Genomic DNA, 24,761 nt, shown 5'->3' on the forward strand with positions numbered 1-24,761 from the left:
TATTTGAAAATTATTTATTAATTACTTATAAATTTCTAATTATTAATCATTATTATTTACCCATTCCAATAAAATTTCAATCCATACTTTCATGATTTTTAAAAAAAGATAATTACTTATATTGTGAAAATAATTGTAGTTAAAATTAATATGTTCTTTTGATATACTTTTAACGTTCTATCGAAGGTACGTTTAATTTCAAACATTCATTACTTTCTTCACTACACAGGTAAAACTATCTATCTATATTATAATAAAAATATCCCTATGTTTTATTTAAAATCCCTAAAATTATAATAAATTTTTAAAAATAATTTATAAAAAATATATAATCTTAAAATTTCTTATTGGTAATTTTAATTTATCATTTTTATAAATGTATCTATTATAAAACAAAAAATTTATCTTTAAAATACCTTGTGAAAATAAATCTAATATATATATATATATATATTATTAGTAAGTTACTATTTTATATAGAAGTAGTTAGTATGTGTTATACTTTGTTTGCAACAATTTATAATTGAAAGGTACAAATTGTTCCACATATATTGTATTTATAACGTTTAATTATTTTGTACAGATAATATGTATATGTATAATATGTAACAAATGTTTTTTTCATAAATATTTTTATGAATGAATTATTCTTATAAACTTTTCTAAAAAGCAAAAATATTATTTAAAATATATTTAATTATTTATAATATATATATATATATATATATATATATATTTTTCAAGACTGCATTATTATTATAAAAATTATATAATTTTTTTATATTAATTATATATATATTTTTTTTATTTTATTAAAATCTACTTTTTTTAAATTTTATCATTAAAATTTTTTTAATTAATTGATTAAAAAAAGTTAAATAAAAATATATTGTAAATATATTGTAATATATAATCATAATAATAATATCTATATAAATTTATAAATTTTTTGTTTTTAGTGGTATGACTAATTTGATATTTGGAGTCGGTATAGGATTGTTCCTTATTTTAGTTCTTTGGGCTTTAGCTCTATTGATATTTATTATTTCTTTAAGAATTGAAAAAAAAATTGGTATTTTTGCTATACTTATAGTTAGTATATGCACAATTATTTTAATTACATTGCCAAGAGCATCAGAAAAACCTATTATAAATAATAAAAAGGTAAATAATTGTTATAAAATTTTGATATATTTCTATTAATATTAATATTTATATATATAAAATAAATACTTAATCCTCATAGTTTTAGATATGAAAAACATATTTTGTTACAGATATATGATCATTTATTTATTTGGCGCATTTTATTACTCATTTTATTAATAATATCATCTATAATTGGTTTGATGGGATACATTAAATTTGTAATAACAGAATCTATCAGACCAATTCGAATTATTAATTGGGTTTTCTAAAAATTTATCGTAAGTATTATTTTATCATAATTGTTATAATAATATAAAATGAATATAAAAATATTAATTTTTTTAATTTCTATAAACTTTCAGAATTTATGATAATAAGCAAAAATATTTTTTATTAATTATGTAAAATATATATTAAAAAAAAATAGAATGTTTTGATCTTATTTATATTTAATATTATTATATTATAATTATTATTTATTTCATCATTAATATAATATAATAATTTAAAAAGTTATAAAATGTTACGTAATAGTATTAAACTTTCAAAACTTTTAGTGAGATATGTTTCTTCATCATATCAAAAAAATAAACAATTTGAAATAAATAACAATAGTGAATTTGTTAGTAAAGTAATGAATAATTCAGTACCTGTTATTGTGAATTTTCATGCTGAATGGTGTGATCCTTGTAAAATTCTCACACCTAAATTAATAGAATTAATAGGTCCAATGGATAAATTAGATCTTGCCATTGTAAATTTAGAATCAAATCCAGAATTAGTACATATATTTGAAGTGAAAGCTGTACCAGCTATTATAGCAATTTCAAGTGGATTGGTTGTGGATAAGTTTATAGGTTTAACTGATTTAGATATTATAGAAAATTTAATACAAAAACTTACTAATACATCTTTAAATTCTGAAAATAATAAAAGAAAAGTTTAATATTCATTATATGTATTATATAAAATCATCATAATAAATAATTAAACATATTTTTATAATTTATATTGTATTATATAATTCTATTTTATGTCATATAAATGTCATATAAATGTTTTTAGATGGTATTTAGATAGTAGTAATCACATGTCATAAATACAAATCATAAAATTAAATGAAAAAATTTTATGAAATAAGTTATATTAAATTCTATTATATAATGTAACTATTACTAAATGAAATCAATTTTAAGGATAGTTTTGAAATTCAGAGTTTTGATTAAGATTAACATTATGATTCTATTATAAGTAATAAATGTTAGGATAAGAATATGAAGTCGTAATTTCAAAAAAGATAACATTTTTATTTATTATTTATAATAATTTCTTTTTAATTATTTTACAAACTTTTAGTAATTTATATTATAGGCATCAATAATTTTATAACATGATTATAAAATGATTTTTAAACTGATTGTGTATATTACATACAATATTTTATATTAATTAATATGAACAGTTTTTTTAATCTACAATATTAACTGTACTTATTGAACTATTCCTAGTTTAAAATTAAAATATATTTCAAGGAACTTACTTTGCTTGCATAATTGCTATCGCTAAAATGTCTCTTATTAAAATATAATTAATGAGATGAACTATTGACTTAAGAAAATTTGTTTGAAGCACATTATGCAATAAAGTTAACAATGGTTTATTATCAAATAATGATTGCAAATCTAAGATAAAACATAATTGATATAAGGATCACAAACAGTTATTTAATCTGACTTCTATTTTTATTTATTTTTGATTTTGAAGCAATTTTATATAATCTATGTATGAAATTATTATTGATTATAGATAGTAGGCCAAAGATTTAATAAAAAATGTAATTCATGTATTCCCTGATAAAAGAGATTTTTTTGTCCCTTGGCAGCAAGCGATATATAAATGTGTACCAACAATTAAAAGACTAGTTAAAATTTCTTTATCAGTCAAGTGTTTTCAAGAAACACTATGATAAGGCAATATTGTGATTTTTAGTTGTTTGCAAAATCTGTAATTTTTTGTGTTACACATATTTTTTTTTTATTTTATTTTGAGTAAAAGAGTATTTTATAGTTTTGCAAACAACCCTTTTAGTTATTAATTAATTATTATATAAGTTTTAATGTATAAAATTAGGTAAAAACTTTCAATGAATCTCTTTTTTTAAAAGAAGAAATGATAATAGATTTATTTTTCGATTTTGGATAAATATTGTGGTGTATTCATTTGCAATAATTTTTATTATGACATTTGTTTTTATTATTTATTCAATAATTATTTCCAATGAAAATTATGAATTATATATTCATTATATAGTTTAAATACACCACTATTGTTATCCTTCTATACAATAAAGATATACAAAGAAAATGTTATGGAGTTACATTTAACACTGCTATTAATGCACCGATATGTTCTGTAGAGGCAAATTCATGGCCCCACAAAATTACACATTCAGTAAATACATTTGGACGCTTTAATCTTGCAGAAATGTTATGCATATTTACAACTTACCTATATCAAATAGTTTAAAAAAAATATAACAAAATGTAGAAAAACACGAATGATATATACAAATTTATTTCGATGTTACTTGCTGTTATTAAGAATATATAGAAATTTCTAAAAAATATAATATATAGTAATTTTTATTCTTATAATTTAATTTATTTCTTAAAAATTCTTAAAAATAGTACTATAATTAAAAAAAACATACATTAAAAAACATACATAACATTATTAAAAATTGCAACAATAACAATTATCATTTTTATATTTTTTTAACTTTATATTATATCACTGATGCATCAAATATATTTTGATTCCGATTTTTATTAAAATATAAATAATGAAAAATTCGAAATTGCTTTTATATTAATAAAAATAATAAATTAACTATTATTAACAACAAGTAACATCTATTTTCATTTCTAGTAAATAATCTAATTATTATGATACATAGTATAATACAACATGATACAATTTACTTTGCATTGAATAACTTGGCGATTGACATTAATTTTCTCTTCAATAAATGTGCAAGAAATAATATAATTCTTTCATTCTTTCATAATTGATAAAATACACATTTTTTTTTGTAATAAATTTTCAAATTCATTTTTCTAAAAATACATATTTTAAAAAAATTTCATCTATTAAAAAAAATCATTGCAATGAAAACAATATGGAAATGAGTTAAAAAAGAAATATTAAGTGAATAATAATTTTAATAATTAAAAAAATTATATAATCATATGAAAAATGAAGAGTATTTTATAGCTGTAACTATATGTATATGTATATGTATACACACGCGCACACATTTTTTCTCTCTCTTTTTTAATTTTTAGAATTAAGAAACTAGTGTTAAAATCTGTTGATTTTCAATATTTACAATTTTAAGAATAATCTTCCATCAAAAATTTTTATATTTATCATTTTATAACTGGAATGAATTTTTCATTTTTATAATGCATTGATATCAGTATTTGCAATATGTGATTCAAAAAAATGAAATGTATGAAAGTCGTCTTAATATACATTACTACAGAAAATTTAAAAATATTTCATCATACTTCTGCCCCCAAATCTCTTACACCTTGTTCTGCTATTGGAACATATTTATCATCAATTTTAACAAGTAAGATAACTTTATCTACATGAGATCGTCGATTAGGATCACGATGATTTGGGGACCAACAATGAACAACACATCCTTCCATACCTCTTTCAGGTACCCAATGCTGCCATCCAGATCTACCACCTTGTTGCCTCATTCTTTCATCTGGCCAAATTACATCTATGCGACGACCCAAATTAATAGCATCATATACTTGATTAGGATCTATAATCTAATAATGAAAAAATAAAATAATTTTTAATAAATTTTTAACAAAAAAAATATATAATATATATATATATCTTATGTAAGACACATATATATCTTACAAAATAATTCTATTTTTTACTTACTCGTACTCGTTGTAAAACTTCGTCCTTTTCAAGTTTACTCGTGAAACTTGTTTCACTTTTACTTTCTGTTTTAATATCGCTATTACTAAGAAGACCAGCTAAACTAGCAAGCGTCGAACTTGTTGGTTTTCCAACTGAAGCTAATGATCCTCTATTTCCACCTAAGGATCCAGTATTTGTTCTTCCTAAAGAACCACGTCCAGCTGATCCACCAATTTGACATCCAGAATCTATAGATTGCGAACCTGATGTGTTATGACCTGTTGATTGTCCATAACCTATATCAAAAATTTTATTTTTATATTGTAAAATAATGAAAATGATGAAAATAAATATAATGATTATTGAGGTATTATAATACCTAAATGAATATTATATGTAGTCATTGCATATACTCCATCATTTCCAAAACCTCCATCATCTTGAGACCCTGTTCCTCCAGATGAACAACCTTGACCGCATCTTCTTCTGATTCTATAAATAAAAATCATAATGATGATAAACTTTACCATTTGTAATTTTTGTTAATAATTTATAATTTATAATTACATGATATAATACTAAGGGGTACCTTTGCCACAGTTTTAAGACATTACTTTTAATTACACCAAGACTTAAAGGTCCACCAATTATGGAACATAATTGTTCATTAGTTTCTGCATAACTAGTTGTTAATGGTGAAACATAAATTGGATATCCAATCGGTTGATCACAAGAACTATTTATTATGTTTCTAAGAGCTTGTTTAGCATTCTGTATAGAACCTCGCTCAGGATTTCTATTTCTCAAATAAACTAATTCTTGTTGTTGTCCAGCCCATAAACCACGAACACATTCACGATTCATTTTAATTACTCGAAAACTTAAAAAACGTTTGTTAAGCATTATAACTTTATATTCATCAATGCCATCATCAAGTACATGTCTAAAAATCAAAATAATAAGTAATAATAATTATTTTTTTAATTTAAATTTTAAAAATATTTAGATATAGACTATCAAAGTACCTAAGTGCCAAAAGGCTTGGTGCACCATTTAAAACAGCATTTCTCCAAAGTGGATCTGCTTCATGACTAATTACAAGATTTTTATCATGACTATCTATAGCTTCATAAAGAGCAGACAGTTCATTATATTGCTCTGGACTCATAAAATGATCTTGATGTAGTTTTAATGCCATTCTTACTCCTTTTGCTACGACACTTCGTAATAAATCAACATCATGTAATACCCATTCATCCCTAATTGATGTTATACGAAAATCTCCTAAATATATAAATTTATATTTTTCAAATATTTTTAAATTTTAAAAAAATCAATTTTTTTCGTTATTTATTATGAAATGATATACCTTTAAAAAGAGCATGTAAACCATATAAAAAAAATTCAACACTGGAAACAGTATTATGAGATAGTGCTCCCAAAACGCGTCTTCCCAAGAGACTTAAAGCAAGACATAAAGATACCAATGATGAATTTCTTGATTTATCTAATGTCTAAAACAGATATTAATAAATTAATGCTATATAATAATATAATTTACATATATTTGAAAATTTACCTTATCTTGTTTAGTAACACAATACTGTATCCAATCCAAATAAACATTGCAAAAACTATTTCTTGTAATGCCACACGTTCGGATATCATAATCTTCGTGAATACTCAAATTAAAAACAGGATCCAGGTCAACGAAGTTTTTATCAAGAGTTATTTTTAGGGCATCAGAAATATCGGAATTCTCTAACCAATATTTCAATTTTGGTGATTTTACAGCATAGAAAACAATACTTTTGACATAGTAAGTAACTAGTACTTTACGAAACTCAAACACTTGAAGCATAGAAACTGCTGAATTATCTGAAATCGAGTATCCTTCTAAAACGTACTTAGCACTTGCAACTTCCCAAGCTAACCAGCGTTGACTGAAAGCTGCGTTTACACTTAATACATTTGAAAAATGTCCCATTTCACAACAACAACAATTGTCATTATCTTCAATTCCTTCAGAGATTGCTTCTACCTAAAAATTAAAGTGTTTTAAAATTGTATAACATATTATTTTATTTAAAAATTTTAATATCTAAAATAATATATGTACTTCTCTTTGTTGACAATATGTTCCTCTAAATTCAAGACCTCTCAATTGAAAGGTTACTAATCCATTCCCTAATTGAACAATGTGTACCAAACAGTTTAAGTAATCAGATGCTAGTAAAAAGCAATCACCTTGTTCCACATTTCCCCAGCGACCAAGAGCAAGATCTCCATAAAGACTGTGTTGTAATGATCTTGTTAATTGTTCATAAAAAATTGAATTTAAATTATTATCATCTGCACCTAGATTTCGATCTAAATGCGAAGACATTCGTGTATTTGAATGATCTACTCTTCTTGTTTTATAATCTCGTTCCCAAAATTTTACTGGACGTACATATGATGATATAAATATTGCACTGCCCAGAAGAGGATTTAAAGGAGTACTTAAAAGTGCAGAAATCCCGGCTTGCAAAAATAACATAGCAGAATGTGGAACAGAAAAAGGTTGAGCAAATGCATGAAATGCACTACCCCAAGTAATTTGCCAAGGTGCGATATATGTAACTACAAATCGTATTTTTAAAAGTAATTCATAAATTTTTGCAAAAGCTATTCCTGTGATAAAATAGTCTACTAAAAAAGTCTCACTGAGATTTCGAAAATCTAATTTGAAAAATAAAACAGCAAAGATTAAGACTAAATAACGTGTTGATGGATCAGAATATGCTGATCTCAAGGATTTTAATCCACATATAACTATAATTAATGCTCCTATACTTTCTCCAAATTTAGATACAATTTTTGATGAACATTCTGTGAGTGCTCCTAAAAACACTACTGGATAAAGAACATTCCTTTCTAAAAAGCAAAGGCAGACATATGCCTTTTCAAACCACATAATTTTCACAGGTTCACGAACTTCAAATTGTGCATGTTCATGACTACGTAATACTGGTCTTGATAAACACAACCATGGTAATTGTTTTCGAAGTTGTGGTACAATATAATGTAATAAAAATCCAAGGCAACTTGCAATACCCCATAAAACTGGATTCAATTCTGGTTGTAAAGCTGTAAATACAGTTGAACAATGAATTCCAAAAGATAAAGTTCCTATTACTGCACATATTATTAAATCATTTTTTAATCTTGCATTCACTGTTGCCCTTAATTTTTCAGGTAATGGATCAACCAATTCTGTATCCGACATTTGTTCACCAACTTTAATTTTTACATGTTTTTTTCTTCCAGAAGTTCTAATTTTTGCTTCTTTATATGTTGTAGGTAAATTATCTTTATGAGATGTATTCTCAATAATTTTAGCTTCTTTTTCTTCAGTATAAATTTCTGGTGGCCACAAATTTGTTTTAACAATGTCCCATATTACTGTTGGATCTGATGATGATCTACTTAGATGATAAGATATAGCAACCAATAAACCCGCAAAAATAGAGAATAAAATATGTTGTGAAGATTTAGGCTCTGTGAGTGCTCCATAAGCAAATCCATACAATATAACAACAGTGACAATACTGCGACAAAGACAATATATTGAAGAGATTAAACTTGTACTTGCATTTCCACCAAATAAATGAATATCTATATGTTCACATAGATACATTAGAAAAGTATTAATTTGAGGAAGTAAGCCTAATGAAAATATAATGGGAAAACACAAAAGAAAAATTAATAAAATATTACGAATTTGTAATATAACATCATAATCAGCGATTCGTAAACCATATATTCGAAATTCAGATGTTTTAAAATTTTTTAAAGATTCATTAAAGATTAATACGAATCCTGAACATAATATATAATATACAGGCCGAGAAAATACTATAATACGATTAAATCCATGTGTTGGAGAAGCAGCATCAGGCTGAACAGATTTTAATAATGAATATTGACATCCAGCAGTTACAAAACAAAACATGAAAGCAAATATATCTCGATAAAATCCTTGTTGGAGCAATACAAGACCCAATCCTGCAACAGCAATTGCTAAAAATGTTGAAATAATAGTCTCAAATATCGTCAAATTTCGATCTAATAAGGCCAACAAAAATAAACGATCGAATCGTACTTTGATATGTGGTAATTTACCAATTTTCCATTTATAATAATATTGCTTGTCTTGTCTTAATTGTTTAGTTTTAGATTCGGATCCATCTAAACCACCAATAAATCGATTCCAAGATAAACTTGTATTTATATCTCCTACTGCGCACGTTTGTAATGTTAAAGCAGGTCTATCTCGACGATTTGAATCTGCTGGATAAATGTTTAAGTTGAAATATCCCAATAAATTTCGTAATCTTTGATTTCTCTCTGTCATCGATTCTATACGTGATAATATATCTTGATGAAATTGATCTCGTTCTAACGTTTCAAGTTCACATTGAATAGAATTTCCATTATTTTGATGAAATTGATCACGTTCTGAAGTTTCCACTGGATTTGAAGATAATGAATTTTGTGCCTTAGTTTGATTACTTTCTGGACTCGATAAAACGGGTGGTGTGTCTATTATAACGCTTAAATCAGGAGAATTTAAAGATAAACTACTATAACTATTACTCAAGGAGTCTATTAACTCCCAATTGGCATCATAATGTAAATTTTGATTAAGTTGTTGGCGTAATAATGTATTTAATAATTTATCGTTATTATTAGAAGGAACTTGCGCAGCAGTAGCAACATTAGATCCTTTTTCATCGAAAGTATAAGCTAGCCAGCGTCCATTTTCATCTCGAAAATAAGGTACAGCTGCTTCTACAGCATCATTATGATTAGAAACTAAATGACATTCTTCATTTGATATTAATCCAAATAAAGCAGTAAGTGGAACGACGTTATCATCTCGATTTCTATCTCGGGGTACACGATGTGGTCTAATCGAACATTTTAAAGGACCACGTCTTTTTCGTGAATTTCGATTATCTGAATTACGACTTAATCTTAAATCAGATACAGTACTAGATTGACCTGGTAATTCTCGACCAGATGTTAATAATGTAGCTAATAAGGAAGATGCAAGACTAAGTGTACTTAACTCATTATTTGAACCACTAGTTTGCTCAAATCTATCAAATCTTCCGTCTCTTCTCCTATCTCTTTTAACTTCTAATGTTCGTTTTAATTTATGTCGGGTTTGTTCGGTAGTTGTAATATTATCATCTATAATTTCTATTGCAGGTTTTGGACGGCTTTGTTTGGGTATTGCACCTTGATGTCGTTTGTTATCTGTTTCTACTTGTGGAAGTAACATTCTTTTTACTTCATTTTCCATATTTGATGAGTATGTTGTATACTCAAAAGGCATTGTGTTAGATGAACCAGAATCTGGTTCTTTGTTATGTAATCCTGTCAAACATGAATTTGAAATCTTTATTTTCTTTTTTTCAAAATACTTTCAATGATAAATATCAATTTGATATAAAAAATTAAAAATTAAAACTTACCTTTATTTATTCGTGATTCTATCGTGCAATCACCACTTTCAAATAATTGATCTATTCCAACTATGCTTCCAACATTTAATGGATCATCAATATTTTTCGATTTATCTTGTTTGTCTTTGAATAAGTTGTCTAAATCTGAGAATTCATGACTGCTTTGACTTGTATTACTATATCTTCTTTTAATACCAGGCTTTGATTCTTCAATTAATGCATCACGAGAATTTGCAGAATCATTATCTACACCACCATCTTCATTGCGTCTTAATATAAAATTAAATTTAATATATTATATATTAAATATTTAATAATATTGTATTTATTTTTTAAATTACCTTGAAAATCTATCTTCAAATCGACTAGTACTAAGACTTCTGTCCCGATTAGAGGTAGCATTAGTTTCACAAGTCTTTCGAGTAAGTAATGGACTATAAGAATCCTGAAGACTAAATCCTCCAGAACTTTCATTAGCAAATTGTTCATCACTTTGTTCTTCTATAGGATGTACTATTTCTGATCCATAACTAAGATATGGTAACAATTGTAATTGGTTTTTTTTTAATGTATTTTGAGGTAATACCTTTAAAAAATATATATATAAAATTTCTAATAAAATATTTTATAGATATAATAATTATAGATTCGTATGTTTATATACATATATGTTATATTGTACATTGTATATTATTATAATCATATTATAATAATACCTTTTTAGTGTTAATTGTTTCAAGACTTTGTGGATGAAGAGGTAAATTATTGTCATCTGTAGTGTTTATATTCTTAGTAGCACCAATTGTTTCAAGACTTTGTGGATGAATAAGTTGTTGATGTGGTTTTTTTGTAATAACCTTAAAAGCAAGAAAAGTATTTAAATGTACTTCATTCAATATTTTATTTCTTTTTATTTTTCAAATAAAATATTTATTCGTTTTCACCTCTAGAGATTGTGGATGTGACGAAATTTTATTTTTTTCTGTATCTTCTTTTTTTGATATAATTTCTAAACTTTGTGGGTGATCATTCATTAAATGTGTTTCTATTGGAATCGAATTAGAATTGAGACGTCGAACACTTTGGTTTGATTTCCAGTAAGGATAATCATCTTCATGATGTTCCAATTCTAATGAGCTTGTTTGTTTTATTTGACTTTCTGAACCTGTTTTACCAAGACTACCTTGTTTAGAATGACGATTTCGCGAATCTTCAGATGCATGTCTACATAATTTTCTTGAACCTTGTCGATCCTCTTTAGTAATTACAACACATTTTTGTCTTTTCAACCTTCTATCTATATACATTTGAAATTTCCCAAAAAAAAATATTAATATAAAAATAATATATAAAAATAAGTAATTGTATTATAAAGATTATATCATAAAAATTACAAAATTAATACCATTTATTATATTTCGAAAACATGGTTCATGATATTGTGTAGAAGCTAAATCTGCTTCATGTATATTTATACTAGATACCATTGGTTTAGCCATCTGTTGTGCTTCTTCTGAACTCTCAGAACTATTTTTTCTGTGAATTTCTACTTTCAAATCTATAGTTGAACTAGGTTTATCTCGATTATATTCAGATGTTATACTATCTGCATCTGCATTTTGTACATTTGATTCAATAAAAGAATTACGTGATGAGCATTCTACAGGTGGTGTATCTGTTTTTCCTAAAACACGAAAAAATAAATATTTTTCTTTAAAAAAATAATTTTATGATAAAATTATGTAAATTATAATAAAATTTAAGAAATATACTCAATATAATTATTTTAAAATTATTAAAATTTAAATAAGGTCTAAAATAAAATTACATAAGGAATTTAAAAGATATAATCTACTATACCACTTAAGACTTGTAGTTCTATTCCATGATCTACTTGTTCCTGTGATTGTTCCCTGCATTTATTATGCACTGTGCGTCTTTTTTCATTTTCTGATCTGTGTTGACTAATAGTTTGACTTGATTCTTCTAGACATTCAGTTGTATCATACATACAATGAAGTGCATGATTAATACACTTTATTGTACCAAACAGTGCTCCAATTGAAGAACAATATGCTATCCAAACATATAACGTTGGTGGAAAATACTATAAAATAAAAGATTGATTTTCTAAATTTTAGATAATAATATAATTATATATTTATAAGTATATAATTACGAAAAATTTTCATATCTATCCACACACTACATAATACAGATGCGCGCGCGTGCGTAAACAAATCAAAATTTATATAAAATTCATTCACAAATATAAAAATCTAAAACACATATTATTTAAATTATAATCATAGATAATGTAAATATATACAATTTGTTACTTATATAAAATAAAGAATGATTTATATTAATATATATATATATATATATAAATAGACTTACAAGATATATAGTAAATGGTAGGCAAAGTAAGAAAAGCCAAATATATAAGTGAAAAGTATTTGAAAAAACATCGAGATGGGGATCGTAAAACCAGCCTCCTGTCAGGCTCGCCCAGACGCCTTGTCTCAAAATTTCCAGCGTTTGAGAACCCATACCAATTGCAAAAATGCTTCCTCACCATCTTTCCATCACTTGCTGTTTTACAGCTTTATTCTTGATCTATTTTTTCAATTTGAAAAATCGCGTAACAAACAATAAGGCGATACATTTTATCTGGACTTCTTAATCAATGGATTTGGCGCACACGACTTACTGATTTTGCAGCCATCTTCACATCTCAGATGATTTTGAACATGAACAATATAATATCATTTATGATTAGAATATTTATTATTCTTTTCAATATCACTTTACAGATATCATTTATCAGTATTAATTGTAATCAATAAAAATACAATAATATAAATAAAATTTGTTTAATATTATTCAAGTATTTAAATATTTATTCAAATAATATATATTAATTTATTAAGTTATAGTATAAATATGATTCATTTCGAGAATTATTTTAGAATCATTATATTGCGAATATACCTTGTACAATTCAAATATTATAAGCAACCTTTTGAATGTTCTTTCTATAAATTGTGATCTAATATATCACGTCAATGGTGGGGCCGTCAAACAAAACATGGCGTCCGTTAGGTTATTGCTATGAGTGCTGCTTCGTTTTCTATCATTAAATGTGGAATCATCGTGCGTTTTGCGGGCTGACGCGAAGCGTCGTGTCCTCGGGGAGGCAAACACGTCGCTTTCAATCCTACATGTCCCATATACATTATTCCTAGTGCCGATTCAATGAAAAGAATCGGCCTCATCAACAGTGGCTTGTGGGTATACACACCCCGACGCGAGACTCCAAGTGATTTTATGGCATATCGAGCTTTTTTCTACTCTTCTGAGATTTTTTCTTCAGCATTTCAAATAGGAATATGGTTGACAAAAAATTACAAGATATTTGCCGCTTTATTGCCGGACTCACAAATCAAAATGCCGGTCATCATTAAAGTGTTTTTATGCAAGGGGTGTTAGTGGTGGTAATGATCACCTCTTCTCACCCCACATTTTTCTCGTAAAATTTGTGCATATAATTAAATTATTGTCAAAGTATTCAATAATTGGTTTAAATTCGTGTATTAACTATATTTTTAGAAAAAACATGTATAAAATGAATGTGAAATGTGTAAAATGTGTATAGTGTTGAAAAAATAATACAAAAGTGAATATTAGATTTTCATTATTTCTTATACATGCTTTTTTAGCTTCTTTATGTTGAACTAATATTCAAAGTGTTTTATGTTATTTGTGATTTTATTGATAAAATATTATATTAAGATTATAAAACAAGAAGGTATTAATTTCCAAAAAGGAAAAGACTAAGAAGAGTGTAAAGCCATATGCCGCCAGCCGGGCTATCGGCAAGAGGCTTGTCTACCTTGATGGACCACGGACAACCAGATGCTCGTCATCGGAGCGAGCGATTTTTATTTCATTCAGAGAATGGATCCTCTAATTCTCATAGTCCTAATACAACCAATTCATCTCCACGATATCAACATAATAATAGAACAAATAATCATTCCACAAGGTATAAAGAGTAATAAAGATATGTGTATGAATTTGTGAAAGAATATATTTTATATAAATTTTGTATATTTCAGTTACGGATACTTGTATGGGCGTACATCTAGTAACAATATGTCTGATAGTAGTGTTTCTGATACACATAGTGGTGGTACAGCAAGAACTGTTTCTCAACAGACTAGTCCATCTCATGGTACACATTCCTCTTCTCAATCACGACAAGACAATAGTTCAACAATTTTCACAGCATTATTTGATTATGTTGCCCAAGGTGAAGATGAATTATCTTTACAAAGAGGTGAAACAGTTGAGGTAAGTTGTTTTTATTATAAATATATATAAATTTAAATTATTATTTATTACAATGTCAAAGTATAATATATATATATATATATATGTAATATATATATATGTATTTTATTCTATACATTAGGTCTTATCTAAGGATTCAAAAATCTCAGGTGATGAAGGATGGTGGACTGGTAAAATCCATGGAAAAGTTGGTATTTTTCCAGCCAATTTTGTTGCAGAAGCAGAAAGTATTGATCAAGTTTCATCGGTAATTGATAAAGTTCAACCAGTTGAAATTGATTTTGAAGAATTACAGTTAGAAGAAGTGATTGGAGTTGGTGGATTTGGAAAAGTTTATAGGTATAATTTAATTTTATACTATCTTTGAGATATATATATTCTTAAGTATATTGATTCTTTAGAATAATAATGCTTTATGATTTAGAGGATTTTGGCAGAAACATGAAGTGGCTGTGAAAGCAGCCCGTCAAGATCCAGATGAAGAACCAAGTGTTACATTAGAAAATGTTCGACAAGAAGCTAAGTTATTTTGGTTATTGAAACATGAAAATATTGTGCAATTAGAAGGAGTTTGTTTAAAAATGCCAAATATGTGTCTCGTAATGGAATATGCACGAGGTGGTAGTTTGAACAGGGTTCTTAGTGGTAGAAAAATCAGGCCTGATGTACTTGTTGATTGGGCAATACAAATTGCACGTGGCATGGATTATCTTCACAATAAAGCACCTATAAGTCTTATTCATAGGGATTTAAAGAGTTCTAATGGTAAGAGAACTAATTTTTTTTTATAAAAATTTATTAAATATTATGTATGTGTGTTATATATATATATATATATATATGTATGTATGTATGTATGTATGTATATTAAAATAATATATTATTTTCATTGATAATAGTGTTATTGAGTGAGCCTATAGAAAATGATGATCTACAATATAAAACTTTAAAAATAACAGACTTTGGATTAGCAAGGGAAGTATATAAAACAACTCGCATGTCAGCGGCGGGCACATATGCTTGGATGGCACCAGAAGTTATTAAAAAAAGTACTTTCAGTAAAGCCAGTGATGTTTGGAGGTCAGTTTTATATCTTTTATATCACTTATGTTGTGTAACTATTATAATTAAATGGAATATATATCTTTTTATATTAATACTTTAAATATATATCTATATATCTAGTTATGGAGTACTTTTATGGGAACTTTTAACTGGTGAAACACCTTATAAAGGAATAGATGCTTTAGCAGTAGCATATGGAGTTGCAGTAAATAAGCTTACATTGCCCATTCCATCAACTTGTCCTCAACCTTGGAGATTTTTAATGGAAGGTATATAAATTTATAATCATTTATGCCTTAAGATATAAAATGTTTTAATTAATATAAATTTTAAAATAAAAATTAACTTTTTAGCTTGTTGGGCATCTGATAGTCATTCAAGACCAGGATTTGCAGAAATTTTAGTAGCATTAGATGAAGTACGTAGTGCATTTGCAGCAACACCACATGAATCATTTCACACAATGCAAGAAGATTGGAGGCTTGAAATTGAACAAGTTCTTCATGGATTGCGCATGAAGGAAAAGGTATCTAAATGTGAAATTTTGTTAAATATGAACAACGAAAAATATAACATAACAAAATTAATATATTATACTATATATACAATTTGTGCAAGTATGGCATGCTTATTATTATTTATATCAATATAAATAATATTTATAATCCTTCTTTCAAATGCTATGCAAAGGCATGCCGTTCGTTAGAAGAGGTAAGATAATGTATAAATAAAGTTATTGAATTATTTTTCTTTCAAGCAAAAAATATATTTATTACCGTTATAAATTTTTATTTATTAAAAATTATTAGCAAAATTTGTTAAATAATTTACTAAAATGATAATTTATTAAAATTATCAAATAAATTATATATAGTATTTTTTTTTATGTTTATATACTAGGAATTGCGCTGTAGAGAAGAAGAATTGACAAAAGCACAAGTTCAGCAACGACAACATGAAGAAAATTTAAGGCAGCGAGAACAAGAATTAGCTGCTCGAGAAATAGATTTATTAGAGCGCGAACTTACCGTAATGATAATTGAACAACAAAATACTCCTACACCAAACAAAAGACGTGGAAAATTCAAAAAATCAAGATTAAAATTAAATAAAAAAGAACCAGGAAGTAATATAAGCGCTCCTTCCGGTAAATATATTATGTTGTAATTTATTTTAATAATATTATATAAAATTTTAAATAGTTTAATTATAAAATTAAATAATATTTTTATTTCTACAGATTTTCGTCATACAATAACTGTTCAACATACAGCATTAGATCGAGGAAAGGTTCGAAATCCATCAAGACCTAATAGCCCACCAGGTTCACCCAGTATTCCAAGACTTCGTGCAATTGCATGTAAGTATTTTGTTTTCGAGATTTTTAATAATATATAATTTCAATCAATAATGAATGATTGGTTTTGCTCTCAAATATTTTTTCTTAATTATTTTTTTAATTTAATATTTTCAAGAAATTTGAATTAAATTGTTTGAAATTGTTTGCCTTGTAGATACATTGTATTAATTTAACATTGATTTTTATTAGCATGGTGTGAATAATTTAAATATATTTTTATATATTTTATTATATAATTATTATTGTTTAATATGTATAAAAAAACGAATGTTATTTAATCTTATAATATTTTAAAAAATAAATTTTTTTTTATTTTTAAGAAATTTTTTATGAAAGTTTTTTAAAATGAAAATAACTTTTTAATGAGTAATTTTATAGATCTCTATTAATAAATCTTATAATCTATTTTAATCAATCTCATAAAACACCTTTATCTTTTTGAAATGTGCAGATATTTTAAAAGAGTTTAGGGTAAGAGGGAAACTTAGTATTGTAGTGAGTAGCGTTTTGTTTTTTGTCTTCCATCTTTAGTACCAGCAGATGGAGTAAAGGGTAAGACTTGGGGGCCATCAACACTTCACCAACGCGAACGTGGAGCTATTATCACGCAACCACCAAATCCCGCATCTCCAGGTGGCAAGCGATGGTCACGTTCTGCTCCAGATCTAGAAAAGACACCCCTACGTACCGCTCTGTTGGCACATCGTTCCCCGCTTCTTCAAGAAATAGGTAACCCCTCCTCCAGAAAGTTGTACTCGTCAGCAAATAATTTGATAGACAATCAAGGATTTAGCTATAACATTCCAGAAAATTCTAACAATATTATACAAAATACAAACTGTCCACCTTATAATGAAGATTCGGTTATTGTGGACAATGATATTTATGAGTCTGTAGTCTTACATAACAAATCAGCAAATAATCTTAAAACTCAATTTTCGGATGATCATTTAGTCATGGATAATTATTCAAAATCCATAGTTCGAAATACTTCAAAAATTTCATCTTCTAAATGTCAAAAGCATGTGATCGGTGATTGGGAACACTCATATTCTTCAAATTTTGTACAAAACGTAGCATCTAGTTTGGTTGGCACTGCGAAACGTGTGAAAAACAAAAAACGCGAAAGAAGTAAATCAAAAGAATCGAGACGTAGAGATAGCTCAGAATCACGATTAGCTGCTTTCGCTGATTTCTTTCGTTCTCCTTCTGGATCAAGAAAAAGTTCTTTAAATTCTTCACATAGTACAGAACAAAAAAATTCTGTTACTATAAAAATTAATGATATAGATGGATTAGAATCAAGCCCTGAAAATTCTATAGGTAAAAAATTTCATCATAAATCCAGAATTTCTAAAAGTCCGTTGAGAGTTTTTAATAAAATGAAAGCTTGGGGAAGTCGAGATGCTCTTGATGATAAAACTACTGGTGTTAAAGTAGAATATAGTGTCCTAGACAATACAATATCTATACCACAATTTTCGGCATATTTTGCAATACCGCAATTACGACGTGATTCCGATCAAAGTAGTGCAATGCCTAAATTTTTAACTGCTAATTCTCGAGAAGGCATAGACTTCGAAAGTCTTGAATCAGAACTTTGTAATTTTGATTCAGAACATTCAAATGATAGTTCCATTTCAAAAAATTCTTTAGGTTTGTTTTCAGATAATAAATGCAAAAAATCTCCTACCTCTTTTGATTGTGTTACCGATATATCAGATGTATGTTTAAAACAATGCACTTCACAAATAGATCAAAGTTTTAATTTAAATTCCTCTTTAAGTAAAAAATCGAAAAGTAATGAATATTTGCGTAATTGTGAAAAAGATCATGTTGATAAAATTAATTCAGTTATGCATGCATCTGGATATGTACAAGATTATGAAAGTCAAAATTTGCAAATTAATTATAGAGGAAAGAAAAATTCAATTGAATCTTTTAAAGATACTTCTTCACATAAAAGTTCTGAAGATATAAATTCAATTATTTATGATTCACTTAAGACTTCTATTGCCGAAAAATTTTTAAAGAAAAATGATAAATAACATTGCATTTCACAAAGATAAAGATGTGCACATCACTCTTAAACGCGTTTCACGAGAATATCTTCTTTCTGTTTTATATGTTTTAGTAACAGTCCTATATTTTCTTTACCACAGGCCTTTCAGAGGAAAGCATCTATCCCACTCGTAAGTCTCTTTATGTTGCTGTGCAATTGTTTCACATTTTATAGGAGACTTAATTTTTTTTCTATATTACTAGCCAATAATTTTTTTTTTTTTTCTCATTATTGAAAGATCTCAGATGGATAGTGCCTTTTTATGTTTATATTTTCTTTCCTTTTTTTTTCTTTTGCTAAATTGTATTTATGTAGTTTGTGCTTAAAGTTATTTTGATTGAAATGCATGAATATGCAGTTTAATTAAATTTTTTACATTTCTTGATTATCTAAGAATTAGTTTTATATATATGCATATTTTTAGCAATAGGTGTACAGTTGCAAACATTTAATAATAAACTGTTTTCCTTTTTTATGTTGATAGTGTTTAAGATTATTTTATTCTGTTGAATTTTTGGAATGGTACATATTATTGGTATGTATCTTATAAGAAATATTTTTTAATTTTATCAAGAATTAAATAAAAAATTAAGTAAAATTTGTGTTTTATCTGCATAAATGAATAGTTTAATTAATTAATGTTAATCAATGTTTATCAAATACAAATGTCTATCAAATTACATAATAGATATATTATGTTAGGATATTTTAATAAAGGGTAGCCAGTATCCTGCAATAATCTAAAAACTATTTATCCTAATTTAAATTGATAAAAACTTCGTACTTTAAACTGTAATTTAATAAAATATACATAAAGAGTAAATGCAATCTTTCTGGTGTTGGTTCTTTTCTGATGTTATCTGGAGTATATAACATTCTAACAAAGCAGAGCTAACAGCCTCTTACTATATAAAAGAAATCATGTGCTTTTGCCACTACAATAAAAAATTCTATATTAAAATTGTTTCTTTCATTTAGTGGCGATTATGAAAAAGTGTGTTTTTTGCATAATTGTATTCCAGAAATTAAAATAAAGTTAAGTTAAAGTCATAAGATTTATGCAAAGTATCATGTTTTAATTGTAAAAGTAGAGTTTGGAGTTGTATCTTTTTCTTTATTGCTTTATTCGCATCTAAATCAATTCACATTTTGTTAACTATTCAGCCTAATTTAACAGCGATTTCATTTTTGTATTATCATAGATTTTCGATATTTTTTAGATTCAGAAATTTTGCACATGTTACATACGACACATGGAGCGACATGCACACTTGTATTTAGAAATAGAAATTTTTTCAATAAAACCTTTTCAGTTGGACACATTGAATTTTGTTTTTTCGTTTTCTGAATTTTTACGCTCGGTTTATGGTAATATTTATGATATTAAATGAATATTGAGTATATTTTAATTATAATATTGATATACATTTTAGCTAAATTATAATATATTTATTTTGATTAATTTACTAATTAAAAATTAAATAAGAAAAAAATTATAAAATATCCTATTTATTTTTTGTATATATTAATTTTTTATATAACCAATAATCGAGCGTAAAAGAATCCTTCTGCATGCTTCCAGTAGGATCCTAACTATTAAGGCCATTTGGGTTTGGTCTTGTTTACCACAAAATTCCAATCTTATGTGTAACAAATATGCCATTCAATTTTCAATATTTTTATTTTATTCAATTGAATATATAAACTATTTTTGTGATAATATAATTATATAATGACAACTATATTTTCAATACTTTTATATATTGTTATTAAAGAAATAAAATTGATAATATATTATAACAAATAGCAAGTAAGAAAACAGCATTCTAAACTGAATAAAAAAGAGAAAAAGGGAAAAAAGAAAAGCAAAAATTGTATAGAGTAAAATTAATTAAGATTAATTAAAATTGTTATTTTAAAAATAATTTTTATTTCCTTTTTTTATACTTTATTTAATTTTTAAAGTTTCAACATGTACAATATATTTACTTTTATGATATGGGTTTTATGCATTTAACATGTATTTTAAATAATAATGTACAAGCTTTTTGAAAATTATTGATAATAAGATATAGTTTAAATTTGTGGCATGTAATATTTTAATATGATGCACGTAATATGTTGTGCTTATACACATAAATTATTATAAGTAATATAATAACAAATAAGCATGTTATAACTTTAATACTAAACTGTTTAATCTAAATTTAATACAAAAAATATATGATATTTATGAGACTTGTAAAATTTATATGAAGGTAAGGAATTAAAAGTAATAGTATCTTGATATAATATCTTGATATTTGATATTATAGAAAGGAAAGTAAAAATTTTTATCATATTTTGTAATTATAAGTACACATATTTTTAAAAATATATAGCAATATCACCATTATTATTGTAGAAATTTGATTATTTTTGTAGACTATACAACTTTATCACCTGATCTCTCAACTGATTGGATAACATCAGATTATCCTTTGAAGCCTGGATTAACTGGACCTTACATTATGCCAATGCCTGTACCAATGCCAACTCTTTACAATGGAGAAATGAAGAAGCCAAAGTTAAGTGTAATAGAATTGGTTTTATATAATATCGCAGCTATGTTAGCTGGAGTAGCTACTGGATATGATGTAAGAATGTCAAACATATCTCCAATTCATCCAAGATTATATCCACGACTTGGTGAATGTGAAGATGAACCTCCACGATGGTGGTTTCAAACAGATACTGGATCGAATCGTAATTCCAGTTATCTTGGGCCTGATTATGAATTTAGTTCAAGTAGTGGTTATCCTCATAATACATACCATGGACCAGCTAGGCATTACAGGTATGAAATTAAAACATTAAATTTGTAATTATATTTTTTTTTTTACATAATTTACTAGGTTTGTATATTTATAATATATGTACATTTATTATATTACATTTATATACTTATAAATATAATATAATAAAATGTATATAATATAAAATGTATAATATACATATTAAAAATAAAACATTATTACAGACCATTTTTAAGCAACATGGGTGGTATAGCACCTGGTCTTCCACCTAGTGTGATACCTGATAAACCTCTAAGATTTACTGATTCACCACAACATTATGCAAGCAATACAAGCTCTAATGCACCAACACCAAGCCCTAGAAGAAAAAGTAGCAGCACTAGTAATGAAGATATATATATACATGATACTGGAAGAATTGATCGAATGGAAAGAGTACCAACAATATATATGGGCAATGTTGCTCCTTTTCCAGATTATGGACCTCCAGTATATACAGTTGTTCCATCAGAATATTATAGACCACCAGAACCAACATATTTTGTATCTACAGATTATCAGTAAGTTCATTAGCACTAAATAAAAATAAAAAATTTTTATTATAAATACTAACTTTTTTTCCTTTAGTGATAGAATGCTTGAGTGTTCTGAATTTCCACATGCTTATGATAATCCAAGCAGCATAAATAGTCCAGCTCGACCAGTATCAAGACTTCCTTCATATACTCATCATCGTACCTCATCAAATGTATCAAATGCAAGTACATCGAGTCAAAGTAACATTAATCCAACATTTCGTTTAGAAGATGAGGATGATTATTCTTTATATTCACCTGGACATTATTATCAACGATCTTCAAATATTGTCTCAAATGTTGGGACATATAGTCCTAGTATGCTTAATCATGAATATGGTTCTCAACTATTGACGCGTCAGAATTCGCATGATTCGAATTCAAATTCTGGAGAAAGACCCAGTAATTTAGAAGTAGTTAGTCGATTACGGTCAAGTTTAAAACGATCCAATTATTCGTATAATTCACCAAATAAAAGCGTAAGTAAAAATAATTCAGGTTCGGGTACTCCAACAAATCCTACTCCACCAGATTCTTTAACTTCAGAGGATTCAAGTTATGTTTCAGCTAAAGATAGTCAAATTTCTATAAGTAGAGTTCGATTTTCTCCGGTAACATTTGATCGAGATGGAGTGAACATTTCGCGTGAACATAGAGAAACATTACTTGATATTCCCGTACATGGACAAAATCAAGATATTACCGTGCCATTACAAGCTAATCGACGGATAAATAGAAATAGAAAACCAAGTATATCTGAATTAGAGAGAGAATTTTTATCATAGCATTGGCTTATTTAAAATGACAGATGATAAAAATTAGGAATTCAAAAAGTTTTGTCAATCTTGAAAGTAACACTCAATTTACAATCACAATTGAATCAAACAATTTATGGTATGGCAGAAATTTATCAAATCATAACTAGAAAATACAGCGATGCACGTTGTCAAAGCACTGCCTCCTGCAAAACATTTTATCATGTATTAATATTGAACATCAAATGCAGTAAGAATATAACATTCCATATACTGAGACATTCTTATAAAAGACTCTTGTATTCAATTAGACTGTTTTTAATTTAACAAAGAACTGACATGTCTCATGTATATTTTGTAGAAATAATATAAATATCAAGATAATTCTTGTATTGACCATTCAATACTACACAATATTTTTAAATTATATTTTATGTATTATAAATATTTTATTCATACATTCCGCACATCCTGCATCTGCTGTTAGTATTTAGTATATTATATATTTCTATTATTTGCATGAATACTTAAAAAACTATAAAAAAGAATAAATATTTTAATTCAAATATTCTGAAAAATATATATAAAATCTTATATATTTGTTATATTATGCAATTTAAAATGGTATTAACTTTTTTTTCAGAATATTAAAAATTAAATTCTATATTTGTTTGTCCAATATCATCTTAGAGAAATGAGACTTTGTTGTTCCTTTAGTTTTACAACTGTCTGCTCATATTTATTACAGATATTAATGTTAACCATAATTTACATTCCATCAAAATTTTTGTGACTGAAAAAATAATTGTTGAAACTAATTATATATTGCAATGAATGAAATGAAACATATAATCAGGAAAACATTGTTGATTATTTAACAAGATTATTTATCGTTTTTTTAAATATTACTTTGTGACAATATATATGAATATATACTTGTAGAATAATTTTATATAATAAACAATAGATTATAGTAACTTTTCCTAAACACAATGTTTTCCTGAAACATCTGTAATTGATAAGAATTGTATAATAGATATACGTTTTCTTTGATATTAAATTATCAAATTCGTATATTATTTTATTAACTTTTAATCTTTATACCATGGCACTAGATACAAATGTGAAAAGTTTGTACAGTAGCAATTTTAATGCATTTGTAAGCTACTAGTGTGATAGCTTT

At 26.2% G+C, this 24,761-nt stretch overlaps 4 protein-coding genes across 9 annotated transcripts; 3 read left to right on the top strand and 1 right to left on the bottom strand.

The window, feature by feature from the left end:
• The first annotated feature begins 306 nt into the window (after positions 1-306).
• On the top strand, positions 307-3,008 carry LOC105734985 (uncharacterized). Of its 3 annotated transcripts, none has more exons than XM_086916987.1 (4): positions 307-530; positions 960-1,164; positions 1,278-1,427; positions 1,512-3,008. In XM_086916987.1, the coding sequence occupies exons 2-3, from the start codon at positions 964-966 to the stop codon at positions 1,416-1,418; spliced, it is 342 nt and encodes a 113-aa protein (XP_086773113.1). In that variant the 5' UTR covers positions 307-530; positions 960-963; the 3' UTR covers positions 1,419-1,427; positions 1,512-3,008. The 3 variants fall into 3 exon arrangements, with proteins under 3 accessions (XP_086773113.1, XP_086773112.1, XP_086773114.1); XM_086916986.1 differs by lacking the exon at positions 307-530 and adding an exon at positions 533-605; XM_086916988.1 differs by lacking the exon at positions 307-530 and adding an exon at positions 611-891.
• On the top strand, positions 1,670-2,158 carry LOC100864547 (thioredoxin, mitochondrial). Its single transcript, XM_003692208.3, has one exon. The coding sequence runs from the start codon at positions 1,670-1,672 to the stop codon at positions 2,093-2,095; it is 426 nt and encodes a 141-aa protein (XP_003692256.1). The 3' UTR covers positions 2,096-2,158.
• Positions 2,436-13,720, bottom strand: pcx (pecanex). Of its 2 annotated transcripts, none has more exons than XM_003692207.4 (15): positions 13,011-13,720; positions 12,471-12,717; positions 12,016-12,294; positions 11,555-11,907; positions 11,327-11,467; positions 10,952-11,196; positions 10,620-10,879; positions 7,217-10,521; positions 6,677-7,138; positions 6,467-6,611; positions 6,123-6,381; positions 5,687-6,040; positions 5,477-5,589; positions 5,116-5,393; positions 2,436-4,994 (listed from the first exon to the last, which is right to left on the bottom strand). In XM_003692207.4, the coding sequence occupies exons 1-15, from the start codon at positions 13,161-13,163 to the stop codon at positions 4,713-4,715; spliced, it is 6,876 nt and encodes a 2,291-aa protein (XP_003692255.2). In that variant the 5' UTR covers positions 13,164-13,720; the 3' UTR covers positions 2,436-4,712. The 2 variants fall into 2 exon arrangements, 1 of the variants encoding a protein (XP_003692255.2); XR_015295047.1 differs by having other exon boundaries at positions 4,353-4,994; positions 5,665-6,040.
• LOC100863520 (mitogen-activated protein kinase kinase kinase 10) lies at positions 13,680-23,747 on the top strand. Of its 3 annotated transcripts, XM_031915512.2 has the most exons (15): positions 13,680-14,658; positions 14,732-14,966; positions 15,088-15,305; positions 15,391-15,731; positions 15,866-16,046; positions 16,152-16,300; positions 16,385-16,557; positions 16,722-16,742; positions 16,932-17,178; positions 17,272-17,391; positions 17,923-18,120; positions 19,554-19,583; positions 21,878-22,289; positions 22,473-22,808; positions 22,876-23,747. In XM_031915512.2, the coding sequence occupies exons 1-15, from the start codon at positions 14,468-14,470 to the stop codon at positions 23,606-23,608; spliced, it is 3,585 nt and encodes a 1,194-aa protein (XP_031771372.2). In that variant the 5' UTR covers positions 13,680-14,467; the 3' UTR covers positions 23,609-23,747. The 3 variants fall into 3 exon arrangements, with proteins under 3 accessions (XP_031771372.2, XP_086773103.1, XP_086773104.1); XM_086916977.1 differs by lacking the exon at positions 19,554-19,583; XM_086916978.1 differs by lacking the exons at positions 16,722-16,742; positions 19,554-19,583.
• Positions 23,748-24,761: the final 1,014 nt, after the last annotated feature.

The sequence above is a fragment of the Apis florea genome, unplaced genomic scaffold (assembly GCF_048593485.1).
Source record: "Apis florea isolate Af1SG1 unplaced genomic scaffold, ASM4859348v1 contig_3811_pilon, whole genome shotgun sequence".
Classification (NCBI taxonomy): Eukaryota; Metazoa; Arthropoda; class Insecta; order Hymenoptera; family Apidae; genus Apis; species Apis florea.

Coding starts and splice junctions, on each gene's coding strand:
- LOC100864547 (XM_003692208.3), top strand. CDS start 1,670: ATGTTACGTAATAGTATTAAACTTTCAAAACTTTTAGTGAGATATGTT.
- LOC105734985 (XM_086916986.1), top strand. Junction 1,165..1,277: donor CTATTATAAATAATAAAAAG/GTAAATAATTGT, acceptor ATTTTGTTACAG/ATATATGATCATTTATTTAT.
- pcx (XM_003692207.4), bottom strand. CDS start 13,163: ATGGGTTCTCAAACGCTGGAAATTTTGAGACAAGGCGTCTGGGCGAGC. Junction 11,908..12,015: donor TTTTCGAAATATAATAAATG/GTATTAATTTTG, acceptor AAATGTATATAG/ATAGAAGGTTGAAAAGACAA. Junction 11,468..11,554: donor CACATCCACAATCTCTAGAG/GTGAAAACGAAT, acceptor CTTGCTTTTAAG/GTTATTACAAAAAAACCACA.
- LOC100863520 (XM_031915512.2), top strand. CDS start 14,468: ATGCCGCCAGCCGGGCTATCGGCAAGAGGCTTGTCTACCTTGATGGAC. Junction 16,047..16,151: donor AAAGCCAGTGATGTTTGGAG/GTCAGTTTTATA, acceptor CTATATATCTAG/TTATGGAGTACTTTTATGGG. Junction 17,392..17,922: donor AAGACTTCGTGCAATTGCAT/GTAAGTATTTTG, acceptor TTCCATCTTTAG/TACCAGCAGATGGAGTAAAG.